This window comes from Canis lupus, chromosome 7, assembly GCF_048164855.1.
Source record: "Canis lupus baileyi chromosome 7, mCanLup2.hap1, whole genome shotgun sequence".
NCBI classification, from domain to species: Eukaryota; Metazoa; Chordata; class Mammalia; order Carnivora; family Canidae; genus Canis; species Canis lupus.
Window position 1 is genome coordinate 63774712 of NC_132844.1, and position 21874 is coordinate 63796585.

General features: G+C 42.4%; 1 protein-coding gene across 7 annotated transcripts in view; it reads right to left on the reverse strand.

The window, feature by feature from the left end:
• The window catches only part of DAAM2 (dishevelled associated activator of morphogenesis 2), a 115625-nt gene that overhangs the window by 6534 nt on the left and 87217 nt on the right, over positions 1-21874 (reverse strand). For 5 of the 7 annotated variants that reach the window (XM_072833133.1, XM_072833134.1, XM_072833135.1 and 2 more), the window contains 8 exons: positions 17545-17652; positions 15248-15274; positions 14079-14185; positions 12802-12886; positions 10756-10862; positions 10553-10641; positions 502-670; positions 235-342 (listed from right to left, as the gene is read on the reverse strand). In XM_072833133.1, the coding sequence (XP_072689234.1) occupies positions 235-342; positions 502-670; positions 10553-10641; positions 10756-10862; positions 12802-12886; positions 14079-14185; positions 15248-15274; positions 17545-17652 (800 nt within the window). The remainder of the gene's footprint in view (positions 1-234; positions 343-501; positions 671-10552; positions 10642-10755; positions 10863-12801; positions 12887-14078; positions 14186-15247; positions 15275-17544; positions 17653-21874) is intronic. The other 2 variants (XM_072833138.1, XM_072833139.1) reach the window with 1 other exon arrangement.

Consider the following 21874-nt stretch of genomic DNA (forward strand, 5'->3'; position numbering starts at 1 on the left):
CTGGCTTAATACTTGTTAATAGTATTTTTCTCACCCCTGGCTCACTTTGCACTGTTTTCCAGGAGCATCCCTGAAATAAGGATTTGAGAGCAAGTAGTCAGGCTTCATTTGTTTCTCCTAAAAGCAGATCCTGAGACACTGCCCATTCCTAGTCATCCCACAATAGCAATAAAGGAAATCTAGACAAGAGTGTTGTGATCACAGGGAGAAAGAAGCCTTGGAAGTGCCCCTCACTTGACTTTGGCGGCTTCTGGAAGATGCTGTAGCTCTGAGGGCATGTTCAGGATGTCAGGGAAGTGCTTCTCCAGGATCATGATCAGGTAATGGAGCAGAGAGATGTTTCTGTGGATGAAAGGTCAGGGGTAAAGGAATGAGGGCCAGGAGGAAACTAAGGGGAGGGGTCAGGGGGAAAATGTAAGGAGTTTGGGTTGGAAATGGGAGGAGGAGAGGAGAGGCCAGGGTCTAGGGAGATGCAAGATAAAGAAGCAGATAGAGTCCCACCTGTCAATGCTGGACTTGGTGTCTGCAATCTTGTTGAGGCTGGCCACCCGGAACCCATAGGCACCCCCACGCTGCCCTTTGTTCATGAAGTTGCCAATGGCCAGGACGACCTCAAGCATCTGTGTTAAACGCTTGCTGCGGATCAGCTCCCGGGAGGCCAGCAAGATGGCTGGGAGAGGAGGGACAGGTCAGAGCCCTGCAGAGACTAGGCCAGGGCAGCTGGTCCTCTTGAGTTCCAGGATGATGCCACCACAAAGTCTAGTCTCAACAAATTGATCTATTCCATACCCACCAGTGGGAAGCGGGAAAACTTGCCAAAAGCCAATTCAACAACCTATTCTCAGAATGTGCCAATTCTTCTTAACATATTTAAGAATATCTTTTTTTTGTATATATTCAAAGATTATTATTATAGTCTTTCTAAGGATATACACAAGAATATAATACTTTTACTATTTTAAGCTTAAAATTTTTAATTTCAGCATTTTACATGTACCTCTTTTGCAATGATGTTTTATTTATTTTTGGGGGGGAGAAAAAAAATCCCTGTCACTTAAATTATAATATGTCACCAGTATTTCTATATTTTTGTTCTATAATATAATGGTATACCTTGCAGTTGGTGGTATCTTTAATAGTTTACTTGACATTGTTTAATGTAATTTAAATTTTTTCCCAACTTTTAGGCATTTTAATAATTTCTCTCCAATGCCTTAAATAATACATTTGCTAGAAATACAAACTAAGGTTAACAGTAACCAAAACTTCAATATTTCATTCCAATGTGGATGCTCTGGCCCATCTTCAGCTATTATGCACTTAGGGCAGATGCATAAAATTGGGATACAAATCCTACATTGAAATTTTGGCTACAAGTTATGGAATATGTGTTTTGATTATTAAGTGTGGTGATAGGAGCACCAAACCATCCCATGATTTTCAGCTTACGCCAAACTGAACATTCCTTAAGATGCTGCTCTGGAGATAAAATGAGAACCATCTGACTAAAAGTTTGCAGAAATCTTCAAAAGCACTTACAAGTAAGTGATTGAAAAAGAAAAAGAAATAAAAAAGAAGGCTATAATGTAGAGATGTAGAGATCCCCAGGACCTCCCAGCTTGTACCCACTTCAGCCTCAGTTATCCTTCTAGGACACTCTCTGTGCACAGAGCCCCAGGGCCACCCTGGAATGCAGCCACTTCAGTTCCAGCCATCCCACCAGGGCAACCCCAGAACAGAGTACCCTCAGATCCTCAGCCCACACCAGCCACAGCAATAGCTAGCCAAAGACACATGTAGCCTAAACAGGGGATGACCATACACAAGACCAGTCCTTCACGTTTTAGAGAAAAACTATTCATAGAAATAAAGACTGAAAGTCAAGAAAAATGGGGAGACAGAGGACTACGCTCCAAACAAAACAAAGCATCAGAAAAAGAATGAAATGAAATGGAGATAAGCAGTATGCCTGATAAAGGGTTTAAGATAATAATCATAAAGATACTTACTGGACTTGAGAGAAGAGTAGAAGAACTCAGTAAGAACTTTAACAAAGAGAAAATACACAAAAATTTCAGAGTTAGCATAACTGAAATGAAAAATACATTAGAGGGAATCAACAGATTAGCAGATGAAGAAAAATAGATCAGCAATCTAGAAGATGGGGTAATGGAAAACAAGCTGAAGAGCAAAAAAAAAAAAGTTTTTAAATGAGGACAGATTAAGGGATCTCTTGGACAAGTGAACAAACATTCACATGATAGGGGTCCCAGGAAAAGAAAAAAAAGGGGCAACTTACTTGAAGAAATAATAGCTGAAATTTCCCTAACCTGGGGAAGGAAACAGACATCCAGGTTCAGGAAACAGAGTTCCAAGTAAGATGAACCCAAGCAGGCCTACACCATGACACACAGTAACTAGAATGTCAAAGATTAAAGATAGAGAATTTTAAAAGCAGCAAGAAAGAAGGAAAGATACATACAAAGGAAACCCCTCTAAGACTGTCAGTTGATTTTTCAGCAACAACTTTGCAGGTTAGAGGGGAGTAGCAGGATATATTCAAAGTGCTGAAAGGGAAAAATCTACAACCAAGAATACTTTACATAGCAAAATTATCATTCAGGATTGAAGAAAAGAAAAAAGAGTTTCCTAGGAAAACAAAAGGTAAGATATTCATCTCCACTAATCCAACCTTACAAGAAATGTTAAAGGGACTTCTTTAAGTGGAAAAGAAAAGGCCATAACTGGAAGTAAAAAAAAAAAAAATATATATATATATATATATATATATAATTTATATATATAAATTTCATATATATATGTAAAATATGACACCATATCCATAAAATGTGGAAGGGGGAGTAGAAAAAATTCTTTTAGAATATGTTCAAACTTAAGTGACCATCAACTTCATATAGACTGCTATATACTTAGGATATTATATATGAACCTCATGGTAACCACAAACCCAAAACCTGTAATAGATACACAAAAATAAAGCCAAGATTAACACTAAAATGTCACTAATCACAAGGAAAGAGAACAAGAAAAGATGAAAGGAACAGCGAAGAACTATAAAAACAACCAGAAAACATAACGAAATGGCCAAAAGTATATAACTATTGATAATTACTTTAAATACAAATGGTCTAAACGCTCCAATAAAAAGACATAGAGTGGCATGATGGATTAAAAAAAACTCACCTATATACTGCCTATAAGAAATTCACTACAGACATAAAGACACAGATTAAAAGTGAAAGGATAGAAAAAAGATATTCCATGAAGTGGAAGAAAAAGGGGAAAAAAAGCCAGGGTAGCAATACTTAAAATTACTTTAAAACTAAGGCTGCAATAAAAGACAAAGAAGGGTATTACATAATGATAAAGGGATCAATCCATCCAACAAGAGGTATAACAACTGTAAATATCTATGCACACAATATTGGAGCACCTAAATACATAAAGCAACTATTAACAGACATAAAGGGAGAAATTGACAATAATACACTTACATTCCACTTACATCAATGGATAGATAATCCAGGCAGAAAATCAATAAGGGAACAGAGTTGTTCAATGACACATAAAACCAGATGGACTTAACAGATATACACAGATCATTCAATCCCTAGACAGCAGAACACACTTTACAAGTGCACATAGAACATTCCTCCAGGATAGATCACATGTTGGGCCACAAAACAGTCTTATTAAATTCAAGAAGACTGAAACCATATCATCTTTTCTGAACACATCGCAAGAAAAAAAAAAAACTAGAGAAAACAAACACATAGAAGCTAATAACATGTACTAAACAACCAATGGATCAATCAGAAATGAGAGGAAATTAAAAAAAAAATACATGGAGACAAGTGAAAATGAAAATTATCCAAAATCTTTGAGACTTAGCAAAAGTTCAAAAAGGGAAATTTTTAGCAATACAAGTCTACCTCAAGAAATAAAAAAGAAATCTCAATCTAACCATATACCTAAAAGTACTAGAAAAAAAAGTGATTAGAAGGAAGGAAGTAAAAGAGCAGAAATAGATGAAATAGAGCCTTAAAAATGGAAAAGATCAATGAAACCAAGAGCTGGTTCTTTGAAAAGGCAGGCAAAAGTGACAAGCCTTTAGTCATACTCCTCAAAAAAAAAAAAAAAAAGACACAAATGAATAAAATCAGAAATGAAAGAAGTGATAACTAACACCACAGACATAGCAGGGATTATGAGACTACTATGAAAAGTTATATGCCAACAAATTGGACAACCTAAAAGAAATGGATAAATCCCTAGGAACATATAATTTTCCAAAATTGAATCAGAATATCTATTCTCAAATTCTTTCAAAAAATAGAAGAGGGAGGAAATTTTCCAAATATATTCTATAAAGACAGCATTATCCTGATACCAAAAGCAGACAAAGACACTACCAAAACAAAACAACCCACAAAAAAACCCAAAACCAAACAAAACCAAACGAAATCCACAAAAAAACAAAACCCTGCAGGCCAATATACTTGATGAACATAGATGCATAAATTCTCAACAAAATACTAGCAAACTGCATCAACAATACATTAAAAAAAAATCATTCATGAGCAAGTAGGTTTCATTCCAGGGATGCAGGGATGGTTCAATCTTTATAAATCAACATTATACATGACATCAACAAGAGAAAGGATAAAGACCATATGTTCATTTCAGTAGATGCAGAAAAGGCATTTGACAAAATTCAACATCTGTTCATGATAAAAACTCTCAACAAAGTAGGTTTAGAGGGAGCATGCCTCAACATAATAAAGATCATATATGAAAAACACATAACTATCATCATACTCAATAGTAGGAAACAAAGCTTTTCCCTTAAGATCAGGAATGAGACAAGGATGCCCACTCTCATTAACTCTATTTAACATAGTAGTGGGAGTCCTACTCACAGCAATCAGACAAGAAATAAGAGATATCTAAATTGGGGGCACTTGGGTGGCTCAGTGAGCATCTGCCTTTGGGTCAGGTCATGATCCTTGGGTCCTGGGATCGAGTCCCACATCAGGGTTCCCATGGGGAGCCAGCTTCTCCCTCTGTCTATGTCTCTGCCTCTCTCTGTGGGTCTCTTGTGAATAAATAAATAAATAATTTTTTTAAAAAGATAGCCAAATTGATAAGGAAGAAGTTAAACTATCACTACTTGCAGATGACATGATATTATACATAGAAAACTGTAAAGACTCCGTTAAAAATATATTGGAATAAATGAATTCAGTAAAATAGGATACGAAATGAATACACAGAAATTGATTGCATTTCTATACACTAGTAATTAAGCAGAAAGAGAAAGACAAAGGGGGCAAGAATTTACAATGGGGAAAAGACCATAAGGAGTGCTGGTGAAACTGGACCACTTCCTTAAACCATACACAAAAGTAAACTCAAAATGGATTAAAGACCTAAATGGGAGACCTGAAATCATAAAACTCCTAGAAGACAACATGGGCAATAAACTCTTTGACACTGATCTTAGAAACATTTTCCTGGATATATCTTCTTAGGGAAGGGGAACAAAAGCAAAAATAAACTGTTGGGACTACATCAAAATAAAAACTTTTTGCACAGCAAAAGGAACCATCAACAGAACAACAAGGCAACCTATTGAATGGGAGAAGATATTTGCAAACAGTATACCTGATAAGGTTTTAGTATGCAAAATATATTTAAAAACTTATATAACACCAAAAAATCCAATTTAAAAATGGGCAGAAGACCTGAATAGACATTTCTCCAAAGATGACATACAGATGGTTAACAGACACCCCAAAAAATGCTCAACATCACTGATCATCAGGAAATTGCAAATCAAAACCACAATGAGATATTAACCTATACTATCAGAATGGCTAAAATTAAAAAGACAAGAAATAATAAGTATTATAGAGGATGTGGAGAAAAAGGAACTCTTGTGCACTGTTGGTGGGAATGTAAATTGGTGTAGCCACTAGGAAAACAGTATGGAAGTTCCTCAAAAATTAAAAATAGAAATACTGCATGATCCAATAATTCCACTTCTGGGTCTTTACCCAAAGAAAATACAAACACTAATTCAAAAAGATATCTGCATCCCTATGTTTACTGCAGCATTTTCACAATAGCCAAGAAATGGAAGCAACCAATGTATCCACTAATAGATGAATGGATAAAGAAAATATGGTTGTGTAATTTGTATTTGTAATTTGTAATTATTGTATACACAATAAATTGTGTATTTTGGTATAGTCCTAATAGTATATTTCTGCTTTTGTTCCCCTTACCAAAGGAGATGTATCTAGGAAAATGTTTCTTAAAGCTGATGTTAAAGACCTTACTGCCTATGTTTTCTTCTAGGACTTTTATGGTTTCAGGTCTCACATTTAGTTCTTTTTTTTAAAGATTTTATTTATTTCCCCATGAGACATACACACACACACACAGAGAGAGAGAGAGAGAGAGAGAGAGAGAGAGGCAGAGACACAGGCAGAGGGAGAAGCAGGATCCATGCAGGGAGCCTGATGTGGGACTTGATCCCAACTCCAGGATCATGCCCTGGGCTGAAGGTGACGCTAAACTGCTGAGCCACCCGGGCTGCCCTCACATTTAGTTCTTTAATCCATTTCAAGTTTATTTTTGTGTATGGTGTAAGAAAATCATCCAGTTCTGCTCTTTTGCATGTTGCTGTTCAGGCTTCCCAGCACTATTTATTGAAAAGACTTTTTCTCATTGCATATTCTTGCCATCCTTGTTGTAGATTAATTGACCATATAATTAGGGTTTTATTTATGGGGTCTCTATTGTGTTCCATTGATCTATGTGTCTATTTATGTGCTAGTACCATCCAAACAAAGAAAAAAGACCAAAGAAATCACTCTTAAATATAAAGAACAAATTGGTGGTTACCAGAGGGGAGGTGGGTGGGGGGTAGGTGAAATAGATGAAGGTAATTAAGAGTGGACTTATTGTTAAGAGCAGTGAGTAATGCATAGAATTGTTGAATCCCGTCTTCTGCATACCTAACACTGAACAGAACACTGTACGTTAATTTTACTGGAATTAAAGCCATTGCCTTAAATATATACAATTGTGAATCTCAGGTACATACACTTGTACACCTTAAATATGTAGAATTTTTATTTGTCAATCATAGTTCAATAAAGCCAGGGGAAATTTTCCAGTACACCAATAAAGAAGATGCACACAATGGAATATTACTCAGCCATAAAAATGAATAAGATCTTACCATTTGTGACAGCATGGATGGATCTAGAGGGTATAATGCTAAGTGAAATAAGTCAGAGACTGACAAACACTGTATGACTTTACTTATATGTGGAATCTAAAAAACAAAACGAACAAACAAAAACCAGACACAGACTCATAAATACAGAGAATAAACTAAATGGTTGCCAGAAGGGAGAAAGGTGAGGGGATGGGCAAAATGAGTGAAGGGAAAAGGTAGATACAGGCTTCCAGTAATAGAATAAATAAATCATGGAGATAAAATGTACAGCATGGGGAATATAGTCAATGGTGTAATGGCATTATATAGTGTAGCTACACCTATGGTAGACATAGCATAACATACAATCTCTATATTGTACATCTGAAACTGATGTAACATTGTGTGTCAACTATACTTTATACACATTATGAAATGGGCAATAAAATTGTAACTTTAAATTTTAAAAAGAAACTATAAAAGTTTTGTCAGTAGCTGCTACCATTGAACATGTGCATATTCTCTGATCTAACAACAGCATTACTCTTGATGACTATTAGAGTGGTTTCTAGTCATTTCTTAAATTATAAATTGGTTAAATAAAATGATATTCAAGCAATGGAATTAAATGCAGCACTGAAAATGAGTAAGTCACTGCTACTTGTAACAAGAGGGTAACTTACAAGTATAATGCTGAGCAAAAGGAACCAACATAAAAATCATTCATACTGTGGAATACCGTTTACATAAAGTTCAAGACAAACAAAACCTTTAGAGGAGACAGAGCAATGGTTACAACGGATAGTGTTTGAGAGGCGGACATGAGGAAGGGCTGTTTGGAGCTGGCAATATTCCAGTTCTTGACCTGAGTGTTTTCACAGGTGAGTTCACTTTGTGATAACTCATCAAGTAGGATGCTTGTGATTTATGCACATTTCTATATGCATATTTGAATTAAAAGTTTACTTTTATAAGTAGTTTTTAAAAGTTTTTGGCAATTTATATTGGTTGGGATAGTTTTTCTAAGGTTGATATGCTATTTGAGAAATTTGCGAAAGAATCTCCCTAAAAATGCTAAAATGTTGGCAAAACAGAAATTGACAAGAGTTCAAAGGAAATCAGCATAAATGGGAAAGCTCCCATTGCAATGCAGGCATTTTAGATATAGTCATAAGAATAATATATTCGTGAATATATTCATAAGAATGTTTACATTTGAAACCATATTCATCTTGACTATATTCAGTAAATGTATTCAAAATGAGAATCAGTAAATTTGGTATATTCAACAATGAACATAGTCATAAGAATATATTCACAAAAAATATGTTTCATGAATATATTCACAGAATTGGCAAATCTGTCATATTTGGTGAATTGGCTTTTGACAATGGACCCTGAGGCCCTGCTGGAAAGTGTGGGGGGTGGGAAAGGTATCAATAGCTGTCACTAGCTGGGATAGGCCAGATCTTAGCTTTCCCAGGATATTTCCTAGAACTAAAAGAAAAATATGAATTCCAACTCCTGCACAATCCTCTTGTCTCCACCTCTAGTCAAACCACTGACCTGATTCTGTAAGATACAACCTCAGCCATCTCTTTCTCTCAGAGGAAGAGACATCCAGATCACTCTAGAATAGCTAGCAGCCATTGCTACAGCAGAGCAATTATTACCTTTCCCAGCAGGTTTTGCCATCCAAAACATGAACTGCTCTACTTCGTGTGATATTAAAGGGAGATTCTCCTGAGCATTCAGTGACTAACCTTTAGGGAGAGTTTAGGAGTGGGCTCTGAGACTATCTGAAATTAACCCTACTCCAGTGGCTAACCTAGTCTGGTCCCACAACTCCAAATGGCAGTTGCTCACATTTGTTCCACTGACTCAAGACATAAATGATTGAGCAAATGTCTTGGCTGATCCCCATATCCATGCCTCATGCCCCAAAGACAGTCTGCAGGAGGTCAGAGAAGGTTGTATGAAGGTAAGGGATTCACCTATCACCAGGGCAGAAGGTACTTCCAGACCTCGGGCCTGCAGAGTCACTGCTGATCTAAATCCTTTTCCCTCAGAACAGTTACTTAGGATTATAGCCAGCATGCAGTTCCCTTGTGTGTGTAAATGCACACGTGTGTGTGGAGGGAGCAATCTCCAGGAGCCAGACTGCAGAAAATGTCTGCCTCCAGCTCTGTCACATACCAACCACCCTGACCCTGAAGCCTCCCTGAAGCAGCTCCAGAAAGGGCCATTCTCTGGACTGGGCATCCCAGGGAGTGCTGGCCAGCCCTGGTGTCCAGCAGAGGGGGCCCATGCTCTGCTCTGCCCCCAGCTTATCCCCCTCAACATCCTGGGCTCAGGCTCTCTTGTTCTACTCTCCTGTCCTGTCTTGTCCTCCCTCCAAGTGAGCCTCACAGCCTCTCCTGCTTCTCTACTTGTGGGTCTTGATGGACCAGCCTGCCTTTTCCCCCAACTCCCTGCCCCTATGTCCTCTGCCATCATCTATGAAGTACTACAGGACAGGAGTGAGGGATGAATTCTGAAGAACATCTGTGTTCCAATCCTGGCTTCACCACTCACTGGTAACATGGCCTCAGGCAGCATGTCCCCATTTTAGACATGAGAGAATGGATCACCCAGAGGGATGTTGTGAGAACTAATGAGACCATCCATGTGGAATGTTTCATGCAGTGCTTGTTACATGGTTTTAATTGAATTACAAAGTGCCCATCTGGGAAAGGCCTGTGTAGGAAGGATTCCCAAACCCAGAAAACCAGATGCCTCCAGGGATTACCTTGCTTATTTCTAACTTTTCTGAGTAGCCCACACTTAAAATAATGTGTCCAGGGGTCTTCTATGAACTTAGTCCCTCTTGGCAGGGTAAAGAATGATGAGCTCAATACATGCCAGGCAGGCTCTGTTCTAGGTGCTTGCTCTTATCATCTATTCAGCATTTCTTCCCCATGCTGGGGCAAATGTCAACAGATCCCCCACCCTGGAGAGTGTACAGGCTGAGGTATAGGAAACATGCCACGTGTTTGGCACATGTGCTAATGTAAACAAGTGCTATTTCTATAATAATCCTAGTTTTAAATTTTGTCCTTGGCTTCTTTCTTTCTTTCTTTCTTTCTTTCTTTCTTTCTTTCTTTCTTTCTTTCTTTTCTTACTTTCTTACTTTCTTTCTTTTTTTTTTTTTTTGGTGGAGGTTGAGAATAAAAAAGTTTTCCTCCATCTCTATTCATTGACTGCTGCCCCTGGGCCTTCCCAGATGCCTCTCCGCTCTAGGCCTCCCCACATCCTCAACCATACCTTCCACCTTGGGCTTGGCCTCAGCCAGCCGCTCCTGGAACTTTTTCTTGAAGAAGAGGGCCTGCAGTCGCTGCTGGTAGTGGTCGATCCTGTGGACAGGGCAAGCTACATCATGAGGCAGCCCTGTCCAGCCCCAGGAGCTAGCTCCAGCCCTTCCTTTACCTGTGCACTCCCAGCCCCTCCTCTGTGCCTGCTGCCCTGACCTGCTCATTTCATAGAGGAAGCGATCAGCACGGGCCATCCGCTCTATTTCATGCTTGTGCTCCTCAAGGAGGTCAATGTCGCTTTTCTCTGGGATGAACTTGAGGAGCTGTAAAGAGCAGATGAAGGTCAGACAGGAAACTGGTGAGAAGCTGATATGAGCATGTGATGCATGGATGCACACACACTGAACACGCTCAAGATGGGGAAGGGTCCTTAAAAGAGAGAGGCATCCTCATGTGGGAGAGTTATTCTTCATCTGCCTAAAGGGGACCACAGGACACTCAGCTCCAGACATTTCTTTTTTCACTTTTTAAAACTGAGATGGAATATATAAAGTATACTGTTCTTAGGTTCACGGCTCAATGATTTGTTTTTCTATAAACAAAACCCAAGTTTATTGAAGTATAATTTATATAAAATGTATCCATATTTTTTTTAAGATTTTTTTTTTTTAATTTGAGAGTGAGAGAACACAGGCGAGGGGAGAGGGGCAGAGTGAGGGAGAGGAAGAACCCTAAGCAGACTCTGTGCTGAGTACAGAGCCTGATGCAGGGCTCAATCCCAGGACCCTGAAATCATGACCTGAGTCAAAATCAAGAGTCAGATGCTTAACCAACTGAACCACCCAAGCACCCCAAAATTCATCCATCTTAAGTATGCAATTCAATGAGTTTTCACAAAACCACCCACTGAACCCCCATCCAGATTAAGATCTAGATTTCCATTCCCTAGAAAGTTCTCTTGTATCACTTCAATAAGCCAACCCCTCCCCCACTATAAACTCAACTAAATTCTATCACCTTAGATTAGATTTGCCTATTTTTGAACTTCACATAAATGGACTCATGCTGTGTGTTTTCTTTGATGTCTGGCTTCTTTCACACAACATACTGTCTGGGACTCATCCATGCTGTAAGTATTGGTAGTTTGCTTTTTATACATTGCTGAACAGTATTCTATTGTAGGAATATACCAGTCTATTTATTCACTTTCTTATTGATGGACAGTTGGGTTGTTCCATGAATAAAACTGTTATAAATATTCTTGAGTATATCTTTTATAGTCAATGTTTGCATTATATCTCTGCATCTAGCAGTGGGACTGCTAGGCAGTAGGGTAGGTTCAGCCTTCGTGTGTACTGCAAAATTGTTTTCCAAATTATTATACCCAATGAGAATTCCAGTTGCTTCACGCCCTTGCCAGCATTTGGCATTGTCAGTATTTTCAATTTTAGCTATTCCAGTGGGTGTGTAGTTCTGCCTCAGTGTGTTTACTCTATTTCTCTAATAGAAGAAACTCTCTAATGGCTAAGAATGTCAAGCCACTTGGAAATTCTCTTTCATGAAGTACCCGTTCAAGTCTTCTGCTCATTTTCAAGTGAAGCTGTTTGTCATTTTCTCACTGATTTGTAGAGCTCCTAGAAATGTCTTCTACGGTCTGGCTTGTCTTCTCACTCTAGTAATGGTACCCTTCAATGAACAGAGTTCTTAATTCTAATGAGGTCTAACTGATGGTGGTTTTATTTGGTGCCTTCTAGGTTTCTCTTGAAGGACCCAATAAATTGAGGTTAAAGAGATTTGGGGAATATATGACTATGGGTCACTCTGACTTGCCTTGAGACCCAGGAGGGATCATAGCTCATATCTCCTGTCAAGGGCCTCAATTCCCTGGAAAAGATGCAGTCTTTCTTTCTTTCTTTCTTTCTTTCTTTCTTTCTTTCTTTCTTTCTTTCTTTCTTTCTTTCTTTCTTCTTTCTTTCTTTCTTTCTTTCTTTCTTTCTTTCTTTCTTTCTTTCTTTCTTTCTTTCTTTCTTTCTTTCTTTCTTTCTTTCTTTCTTCTTCTTTTTTTTAGTTATTTTGATGCAGTCTCTCCTGACATCCCCTCAGAATGGCTGGTCCAGGGAATATCTATAAATTTCTCTTCAACTCCTCTATCCTCCAGCCTGATTTCCCCTTGACCTAAGAGTCTTGGCCTCTCTGTGGGCAGGAAGAAGTGCAGCTGCCCCCTAGTTTCAGCTCCCAACCCCTCCCCACGAGGGGCCTCACCTGCTCCAGCATGTCCTTAGCGAGGTCCTCCTGTTCGTCCATCTTCAAGATGGCTTGCCGGATCTCCTCATTAGAAAGCTTCAACCTAAGGCAAAACCCTGCCCCTTGAGCAGCCTGGCCTGGCCGCTCTGCTCAGGACAGACCCCGGCCCTTACCCTCCACTGCGCTCTCTCCCTCACGTGAACATGGGAGTATATTCCATAGTGCTCTCCCCTTACCTCCTCTGCAAAGCCTTCTCTAACTGAACTCATATAGTTTACTCCATAAACTTAATAATTGGGTATTTTATTCTCTAAGTATTGACTGGAATCTGGTCTCTTGCTTGAGTCTCTGACATAAGTGATAGGGACATTTGGGAGTAAAAGGGCCATCTCTAATGTAGACAAAGAGGGCAAAAGGTTTCTGATCCTTCTCCTCCTTATGCCTAAAATACCTACTGCATCTCCAAGGGAGGATGGGAATATCGGCAGGCCACAGAGGGGGCTGTTTCCTGCTTCCTTCATTGTCAGAAGATAGAATAGCTCTCAGGTCTTCTGACAGCGCCTCAGCTCCCACACAGCTGTTCCCATACATCTTGCTGTCTGAGGGACAAGCCAACCCCTACACACACACACACACACACACACACACACACACACAGCCCCCTTCCCTATCCCCTCCAGATGCACACCACTTGGAGCCCTGGAGTCACAGAACTCTCCCCTACCTTTAAGAGAGAGAAACTGAGGCCTGGGGCCTGTGGGAAGAAAGGGGAATGGATGTCCCAGAGAGGCTGGGGCAGTACTAAGAATAGTATGGGTGGTAGTACCCTCTGACCCTGGCTCAGGCGGGAGGCCCCGCACAGAAGCTGTGCTGTTAGTACAGATACTGCCCTGTTTGTTCGGCAGCCGCGGGAAATGCTTGGGGGCTGAGATCATGCTGCTCTGTGGCCTAAGCCTAGCGGGGCCCTCCATGGGCTTAGAGTAACTCTGCTGCCAGACGCTGATCAGGCTGGTCAGACCTCGTGACTTGGGCAGTTTCCTGTCTGTAGAGCCTCACACAGCTGCTGAACATGGGCTCCCAAGAAAAGGTTCTAGATCAGTGGTCGTCTACCATTCTCAGGGGACTTCAGGGGCAGGGGAAGCACAGAGACTGCTGTCGCCTCATTCCTCTGCTACCCCTTGTCCTCCAGGGATTCAGTTCTGTTGTAGGCTTTTGCTCTAGCACCCTTAGGGGTCTGCTTCCTGGGGGGGTCCATCCCTCCCACCACGGACTGAAGAGGCAGGGCAAACACATACTTGGAGAGAAGGATGATGCAGTTCTGTGCCCTTCGGCCATCAATGACTGACAGTTCTTTGACCTTGCGGGAGGCCAGGTAGATGTCCTCTGTGGAGCCCAGTTCTTTCTGAAACCAACAAGCCAAGTAGAAAGGTTGAGGTATGCATGTGTTCCACAATCCTCTCCTTGCCCAACCCACCCCACCCCCCAGGAGCCACTCCCAGCAATCAGGGGTTGCTCCTGGTGCAAGCAGAAGAAAGGATAAGAAAAAGCTAGGAGGGAGGGAGGGAGGGAGGGAGGGAGGGAGAGAGAGAGAGAGAGAGAAAGAGAGAGAAGGGTGGTTAATAACCAACTCTACTAGGAAGCATCTAGGCTAGAAGGGGTTGGGGCAATGAAGAGCCCTTTTTTTTAGACATTGCCCTCTCTGGGCAAACTGGAGAAGGAACTTTCCCAATGTAGGGGGAGTAACTGGTACCTATGGCTTTGGGCAATGTGGTATGATCCCCAGCATCACAGAGAATCAGCCCCCACTCTACCACCCCACCTGGAGAGCTTCCCCAAGCTTATGATGAGAAGCTGGTTACAACTACCCATCAGGTCACAGTTCCTGGACACCTGGGGACTTTAGGCACTGCCCAATGTGCCCAGAGTAGAAGGTATTCACAAGTTCAGAGGTGGGGAAACTGAGGCAGAGTTCCATGAAGAATTCTTTCCACTGGGGTTCCACTGGGCAGATTCCCCAAAAGTCTGATCCCCTCCCTTTTCTTGGGCCCTTGGTGAGATAAATAGGAAATGAGTTTTTACTCTAGTATTCCAAGCACATGCTCCATGTTGCATAATTCCAGGGGCTGCCACTCACATCATTATCTTTGTGAATTGTGCCCTTGGGATTGTGCAGCATCCAGCCTGTGCAGTGTTATAGTATGGCCTTGCCTTGGGCCAGGTGGATAAGACCATAGACTTGGAACTTTCTCCTTACTCCAGGAAACATTCACCTCCATTGCTGGTTGGAGTCTGCTTGAATTACTTCCCTCCCCTATGTTTCTGTTTTATCTTTCCCATGTTGCCTGTAGGGATGAGTCATAAAGGTAGAAGGCAGAATGAATAAGCCCTCTTTTGGCCAATACAGGGCAGCAGCCCAGGACAGTGGTTAAAAGTTAGAGTGTCCAGAGCCCCAAGAGTGACTCACCTGCTGAGAAGGATTAGTTATCAGCTCCTAGGCAGGTAGCAGCCACAGCCAACAGAGAATTAAACATGCACAATGTTAGCCAAGAGGTTCAGGGACCCATGGACAGTAGAAGGGACATGGGGACCCCTGAGCATTTACTCTGTCCACCCCATCCCAATGAGACCCACATGGTTGGAGATGGAGACTGGCAATTAGCCTTGGACAAAAGGTGCTTCTAGCAGACATGCACTCAGAGAAGCCAAAGTGGAAAGCAGGCAGATCTTCCTGACCTGGGCCTGGTGGGACAGGCTGTTGGGGCAGGCCAGGACCCCAAGCTTCCCAACCCCAGGCCTTGGCTGCTATTCTTTCCCTGTTCTTCCCCAGAGGGCAGAGAGCATTTCTCTACTGCTGGATGACGTCCTCTTTCCAAATAGGAGAGGAGATACAACCAGAAGGGTCCAGAAACATTTGGAAGTTGCATTCATTAAGGCAGAGGAATGCAGGTGTTCCTGGATTTCACCCCTTTCCCTTTGTCTTTTGATTTCTAAGGGAGCTAAGGGGGCAAGGCCCACACCCAATTCTCCCTTCCTGACCCTAATGGAGTTTAAGTCACTAATTCAGGAGCTGAGTAAGACATAGAAGGAAGACCTTTGTGGTCATAGGACATCCCCCTCCCTACCAAGCTATGTACCCTGGGACCCAGGATAGGAAGAGGCCACCAGGGACCAGGGCCACACAGCCCCTGGGAGCTTTCCAGCCCTGCTGCTATGAATTCAGCCTGAGTCTAGGTGACCCATCAAGTGACAATAGTCTGGGTAGGACCAGCACCGAAACAGGGGATTAAGAGAGGAGATGGGGACGAAAGGGGTATTTCCATCTTAACTCTTCTCCAGTCACCAAACTGGCCTCAGACCTAGTTTGTTTTAACCCCTGAGTGGGAGACTGGTCTGGCCTGGAACCGTGGCCAAGAGGAAGACTCTAACTAGCGGGAGGTATGTGATTGACCATGCCTGATAAACCCCTTGCACATGCTCCCTCATCCCAGTCAGGAGCCCTGATCCACAGGAGCACTAAGGGTTCAGAACAACTCCTTTCCACTACTGTCAAGCCATATCTGCTGCTTATTGGCCATGCCAGCCTGATATTGGCAGGGACTAAAAATGCTGCCTAGAATTAGGATAAAGAATCCCATGCCTTGATACCTGCAATTAAATTAAATAACAACCATCTGGTTTTTCTAGAATGCCGAGTCCAGACCAGAGTCCCTCTCCAACTCTGTCCCTTTGGCTAGGCCTTTAAGAGGAGTCTCATGTACCCACAGGTCTGAACTTGGCAGAAAGCAGTGGGGAGCCCAGCCACAATATGCAGCTGCTGTCCAGGTCCAGTAAGGCACAGACCCTACTCACTGGCACCTGGGATGTTCTCAGGGCTGGCACCCTGGGCTCAGGCAGAGGGGACTGGAGAAAGTGGCACAGCATGGACAGGAAACAACCCTCAGAGGGAGGCCAGAGAGAATGTACTCTAAAGTCCCGAGGCTGGGAATGCCCAAGCTGGACTTGGGGGGAGGGCACCCAGATGTGCTAGATACAGTGCAGATTCCTTGGCCCCGACTCATTTCTTGACGCACATCCATGTAAGGACAAGGTCCAAGATTCAGCACTTTTGGCAATGCCCACCGGCACTACCTCAAAATGCCCTGCATTCTGTCCCCCTCCCACCCCTCCTATTGCAGGAAGAACAGGCTGACTGCCCAGCCATATGTAAATAGTGACTGCAGAGCAAAGCCCAGGGCTCTCACAGCCCTGCCCAGGCCCAGACCCAGCCTTAACCCCCTAACATGATCTGGAACAGCTCCATCTTCCTTGAAACACTGACATCCTTGGCTAACTGACTTGAGGAGTTGAGAGAGCATGCTGGAGAAAGCAATTTTGAAATTTATCACGCCAGCTAGGTGTAGTCTCTCAATCCTGGGGCCAAAGAGAAAATAGAAGTCAACTGTGGCCAGGGCCTATGACTCCATTTCCAGTGCTCCAAGATGAAAGAGAAATGGACAATACACTATTTCATCACTTGATGTGTAAATACACATAATTGTGGGCCCGAACTATAATACAATAGGATATTTCCCCTACTGCACTGTATATAATTCAGATCCATGTCCCTAGTAAAGCACGACACCTAAAAAGGAATAAATCATTCAGTATGGATGGGAGGAAGGGTGGGAGGGAGGTGAGGTTGAGGGTTAGGTTCAATGGGCATAGGTGAAGTCAAAACTGGAAGTCAAGACCCAAGAAGACGGGGGCAAAGCAAGGTCTTACCTGGTGCCTCTGATAAGCTGAAAACATTTTTTCAAAGTCTTCTAGATCCAGAATCCGAAATACCTGCCTGTCATCAATCTCATTCCATACGGTGCCAGGGACACGTTCCTAAGATTCAGGGAAGGGAGAAGACCCAATTGTTGACTCAACTCCTTCATGGTAGAGAGGTCCAATGTCTCCCTAACCCCACCTGTTCCCAGCTGCATAAACTATAGTAGTCAGGCTTTCAGGCCTTCAGAAGGGGGTCAATTCGTCTCCCCCAAACCTTCAATATTCTATTCCAGGGAAGAGGCCAGAGACAACCTCTTTGTCCTCCCTTTCTCATGGGGCCACATAGAAGCGGGTTCCAGAAATAAAATGGAGTGCCTGAATGATGGGTAGGCAAATATGAAAGAGTGTATTAAACTCCTTGCAGAAAAACAAAACCAAACCAATGTTCTCAGGGCACAATCCCTAAAGGTCAGGGTTGGCCAGAGTCGCTGCAAGGAATAGTGCCCACACATATTTAAGATCCTCAAATCCTTAGTGTATACTGTATTTCCCGTATCTGAGATGGTCACATTCTCTCCTGGGTGGGGGTGGGGGTCTTCCTTCCACTTTCTCAGATTCCCAGAAAGTGGATAAATGCCAAAGCCTGGGACATCCTGGCCCCTAGAGTGACTGCTCAGACCAGCAACACTGCTACAATTTCCTATTGGTGAGACCCAAGGAAAGTAGCCTATCCCTCATGGTTAGGATGGGTCCAAGGATTTATATTCTAAGGTCTCTCCACCTAGGCACTGCCCTAACTGTGTGGGACCCTGGCACTGAACCCCCAACTCAGGAGGAGGATCCATCAGCGAAACTGAGAACAACTCAGTGGTCTCACAGCACCCTGACAATGGTTCAGAGGGCAGAGAGCACAGCCCCTCCCAGGGTGCTCCAATTCTGTCCTCCCAAGAGTCCTTGCCTCATCCCAAGCTTTGCTGCCCTTTAAAATGGAATCTCCCACCTTCCTCTGCCTGTAGGGCAGCTGAGGAACCTTCCTAAGGCCACCAGCCCTTCCTCCCTCCATCTCCCCCTCAGCAAGGCTTAGAGAGAGAAACATACCTTTCACTCACTTTTATTTTCTTAAACTCTGGAAAGGGGAGGCTAGGCCAGAGCAGGGGGGCGGGGACATTCCTGTGGCCTTCCTAAGGCCAGGGACCCTCTTGTGGAATGCCGGGCTGGGAAGCTCAGAACAGCAAGGGATACAGGCAACTGGCCAAACCCAACACAGACACATTCTTTTCATGGCAGAAACAACCACTGCGTGTGTGTGTGTGTGTTCGTGTGTATGTGTGTGCGTGTGTGTACATACAGGAGCACGCGTGGGGTAGGGGAAGGGGACTGGGGAAAGGAGCCAGGCCCCTGGAATGGTGTATGTAGGAGGCAGAGAGAAGATGAGAGGGGGAAGTGAATCAGGAAAGCAGAGCAGGGAAAGCTCTAAGTGGTTCCCCATTTGAGTCTAGGCCTGGGGTGGAGGTGGGTTCTATGGGAAAGCCCGCACAGGTATAGCTTGCCACTGTTGTTTACTCCTGGTGAGGCCAGGCAAAGAAGAAAGGGCTGGAATGTGAGAGCTGGATGGTCAACACTGGGGAGAGTTGCCTCCTGCGAGAATAGACTAAGTGCCCAGCCCTCCTGCCCTTCTTGCCAAACTCCACCCCATCCCCATATGCCGCTCTCTGTGGAGGTATAGCTGAGCTCTGGAGCCATAATCCATTTCCTAGTATCCTCCACATCCTACATTTCACCAAGTCACCCTGATGTGCCCACCATGTAGAATAGTCCCTGACTTTAATTTTTGCATCACTCTGGCTAAAATCTCATCACCTCCAGTCTAGATCCCTGGGGATCTAGAGACATATATGCTTCTTATGCCAGAGAAATCTTGTTCCAAAAACAGTTTTCACTGTTTCCTTCATTGAGCGTTTGGGGTCAGACAGAGCAAGCTGGCTTGCACTCTCAGCCTCACCATTACGTGAGACTGTTGGCAAGCGGAGGGGTACTATTCTCTTTTCATTTCACATAAAAGGACACAGAGTCTCAGCGTTGCTTGCTTACTGAGTTGAAATAAGGATTAAGTGAAATAACACACTTAAGACATGCATGGTAGTGCCACCAAGAACTCACCTAATATTATGAATTTCTGAGTCAGTCACTCTTCCAGTACTTCATATGTCAATTAATCCTCATAACAATCCTTTGATATAGATGCCATAATTACCCCCATTTTATAGATCAGGAACCTGAAGCCCAAATGATTAAATAACTCCTGGTCACATGATTAAAAGCTTGGGAGTAGGATAATAGGTTCACAAATATTATTCAATTCCCTCCACCCACTCCTGGCTGAGAAATGTCTACAACTGAGAAATCCTCCCCAATATCCATTCTATCAGATCTATACTTTCCAGTTGAGGAATGAACCTCTGGTCTGCCTTGGGTCTCCGAGAAATTTATATACATTTTATTATTACTGGAACCCAGAGAAAAGCCAAAGAACAAAGTTCTCTTTGATGAAAATGTTGCAAAAATATTAGTTGCTTGTCTTCCTTAACTGTTGAGGGGCCTAATCAATTTTTCATTACCTTTTTTAAACTGTAAATCATTAAAAAAAAAGGCAACCTACTGAATAGGAGAAGATATTTGCAAATGATATATTCAATAAAGGCTTAATATCTAAAATATATAAAGAACTTACACAACACCAGAAAAACCCCCAAATAATCCAATTAAAAACTGGGCAGAGGACCTAACTAGACATTCTGCCAAAAAGATATACAGATGGCAACAGACACATGAAGAGATGTTCAATATTGCTCATCATCAGGGAAATAAAAATTAAAACCACATGAGAACACCTTGCACCTGTCAGAATGGCTAAAATTAAAAAGAAATGACAAGTGTTGGTAAGGATGTGGAAAAAGGGGAATCCTCATGCATTGCTGGTGAGAATGCAAACCAGTGCAACCACTGTGGAAAACAGTACAGAGATTTCTCAAAAACTTAAAAATAGAAATACTATACCATAGCATAACATATAGAGTTGTCAAATCACTATGTTGTACACCTGAAACTAATGTAACATTGTGTGTCAACTATTCTTCAGTAAAAATATTTTTTTTTTAAATTTTTATTTATTTATGATAGTCACAGAGAGAGAGAGAGAGAGAGAGAGAGGGGCAGAGACACAGGCAGAGGGAGAAGCAGGCTCCATGCACCGGGAGCCCGACATGGGATTCGATCCCGGGTCTCCAGGATCGCGCCCTGGGCCAAAGGCAGGCGCCAAACCGCTGCACCACCCAGGGATCCCTCTTCAGTAAAAATATTTAAACATTTTTAAAAGAAAGCAAAAAAACCCCTTAAAGTTATAAGTACAGGAGATAAAAAAAATTTTTATCACAAAAATGTATATACATTCTTTCTGATCATGAACAGTGAACATTTCCACACAGCCTGTGGCCTTTGGTCTTGCCTCATGACCGTGGAGAAGCACCCCCAGGGCTCAGCTGTGCAGTACAGTTGTCACCAATATCAACCACATGGCTTCAAAAACTCTGCTAACAGGTGGCTCTAAAGTTTTACCAACTTAGATTGAAGAGGTTATCAGAGGCCCAGGAGACTATGAATGGGTTATATTCATGCTTTGTCTTTCCACCTCGATTATAAAACAAGGTAGAACGAATCTTAGATTTGTTCACAAACTGAGGTACAAAATGAGTGGTTTTTGAAGATTGCAAAGTTAGTTAGATCCAAACCTGGTTTAGTTAGAGGTTAGAACCTCCCCTTCAGTCCCTCCCCAGGATCTCTAGGTGTTTCCTTGAACAGAATTCTTAATTTGCCAGATCCAAAGTCTTACAGGGCAATGCCTTATTTCACCTTTTATTATTATCCATCATGACTCCTAAAAAAAAGCTTTATATAAGGCAGCCCTCAGACTGACTGGCTAGCTGGTCTACCTTTAGAAGAGACAGCTAACACATAGCTGGCCACCTACTTCACAATCTCATATCTCTTCCTACTTGAGTCTCCATCTGAGCTCATTTAAGCTTGCATAGAATGGTACAGTTATGAATCCTCCAAGGGTTAGACCAAGACGTTCATACAACAAGCTCAGAGGTGTCCATTAGTTCCAGGTCCAAAGTGATGTCTGCAAGGCTGCTGCTTGAGTGTGCATATAGGTCATGCTAATTGAACTCAGTTACCATGTATGCTTTACATGTCAAGGACAAAGCCACAGGTCCTAATAGGACTTAATACAGAACCAGAGGCAGGGCTTGACTGGCCGTAAGGCTGGAACTAGCCTTAA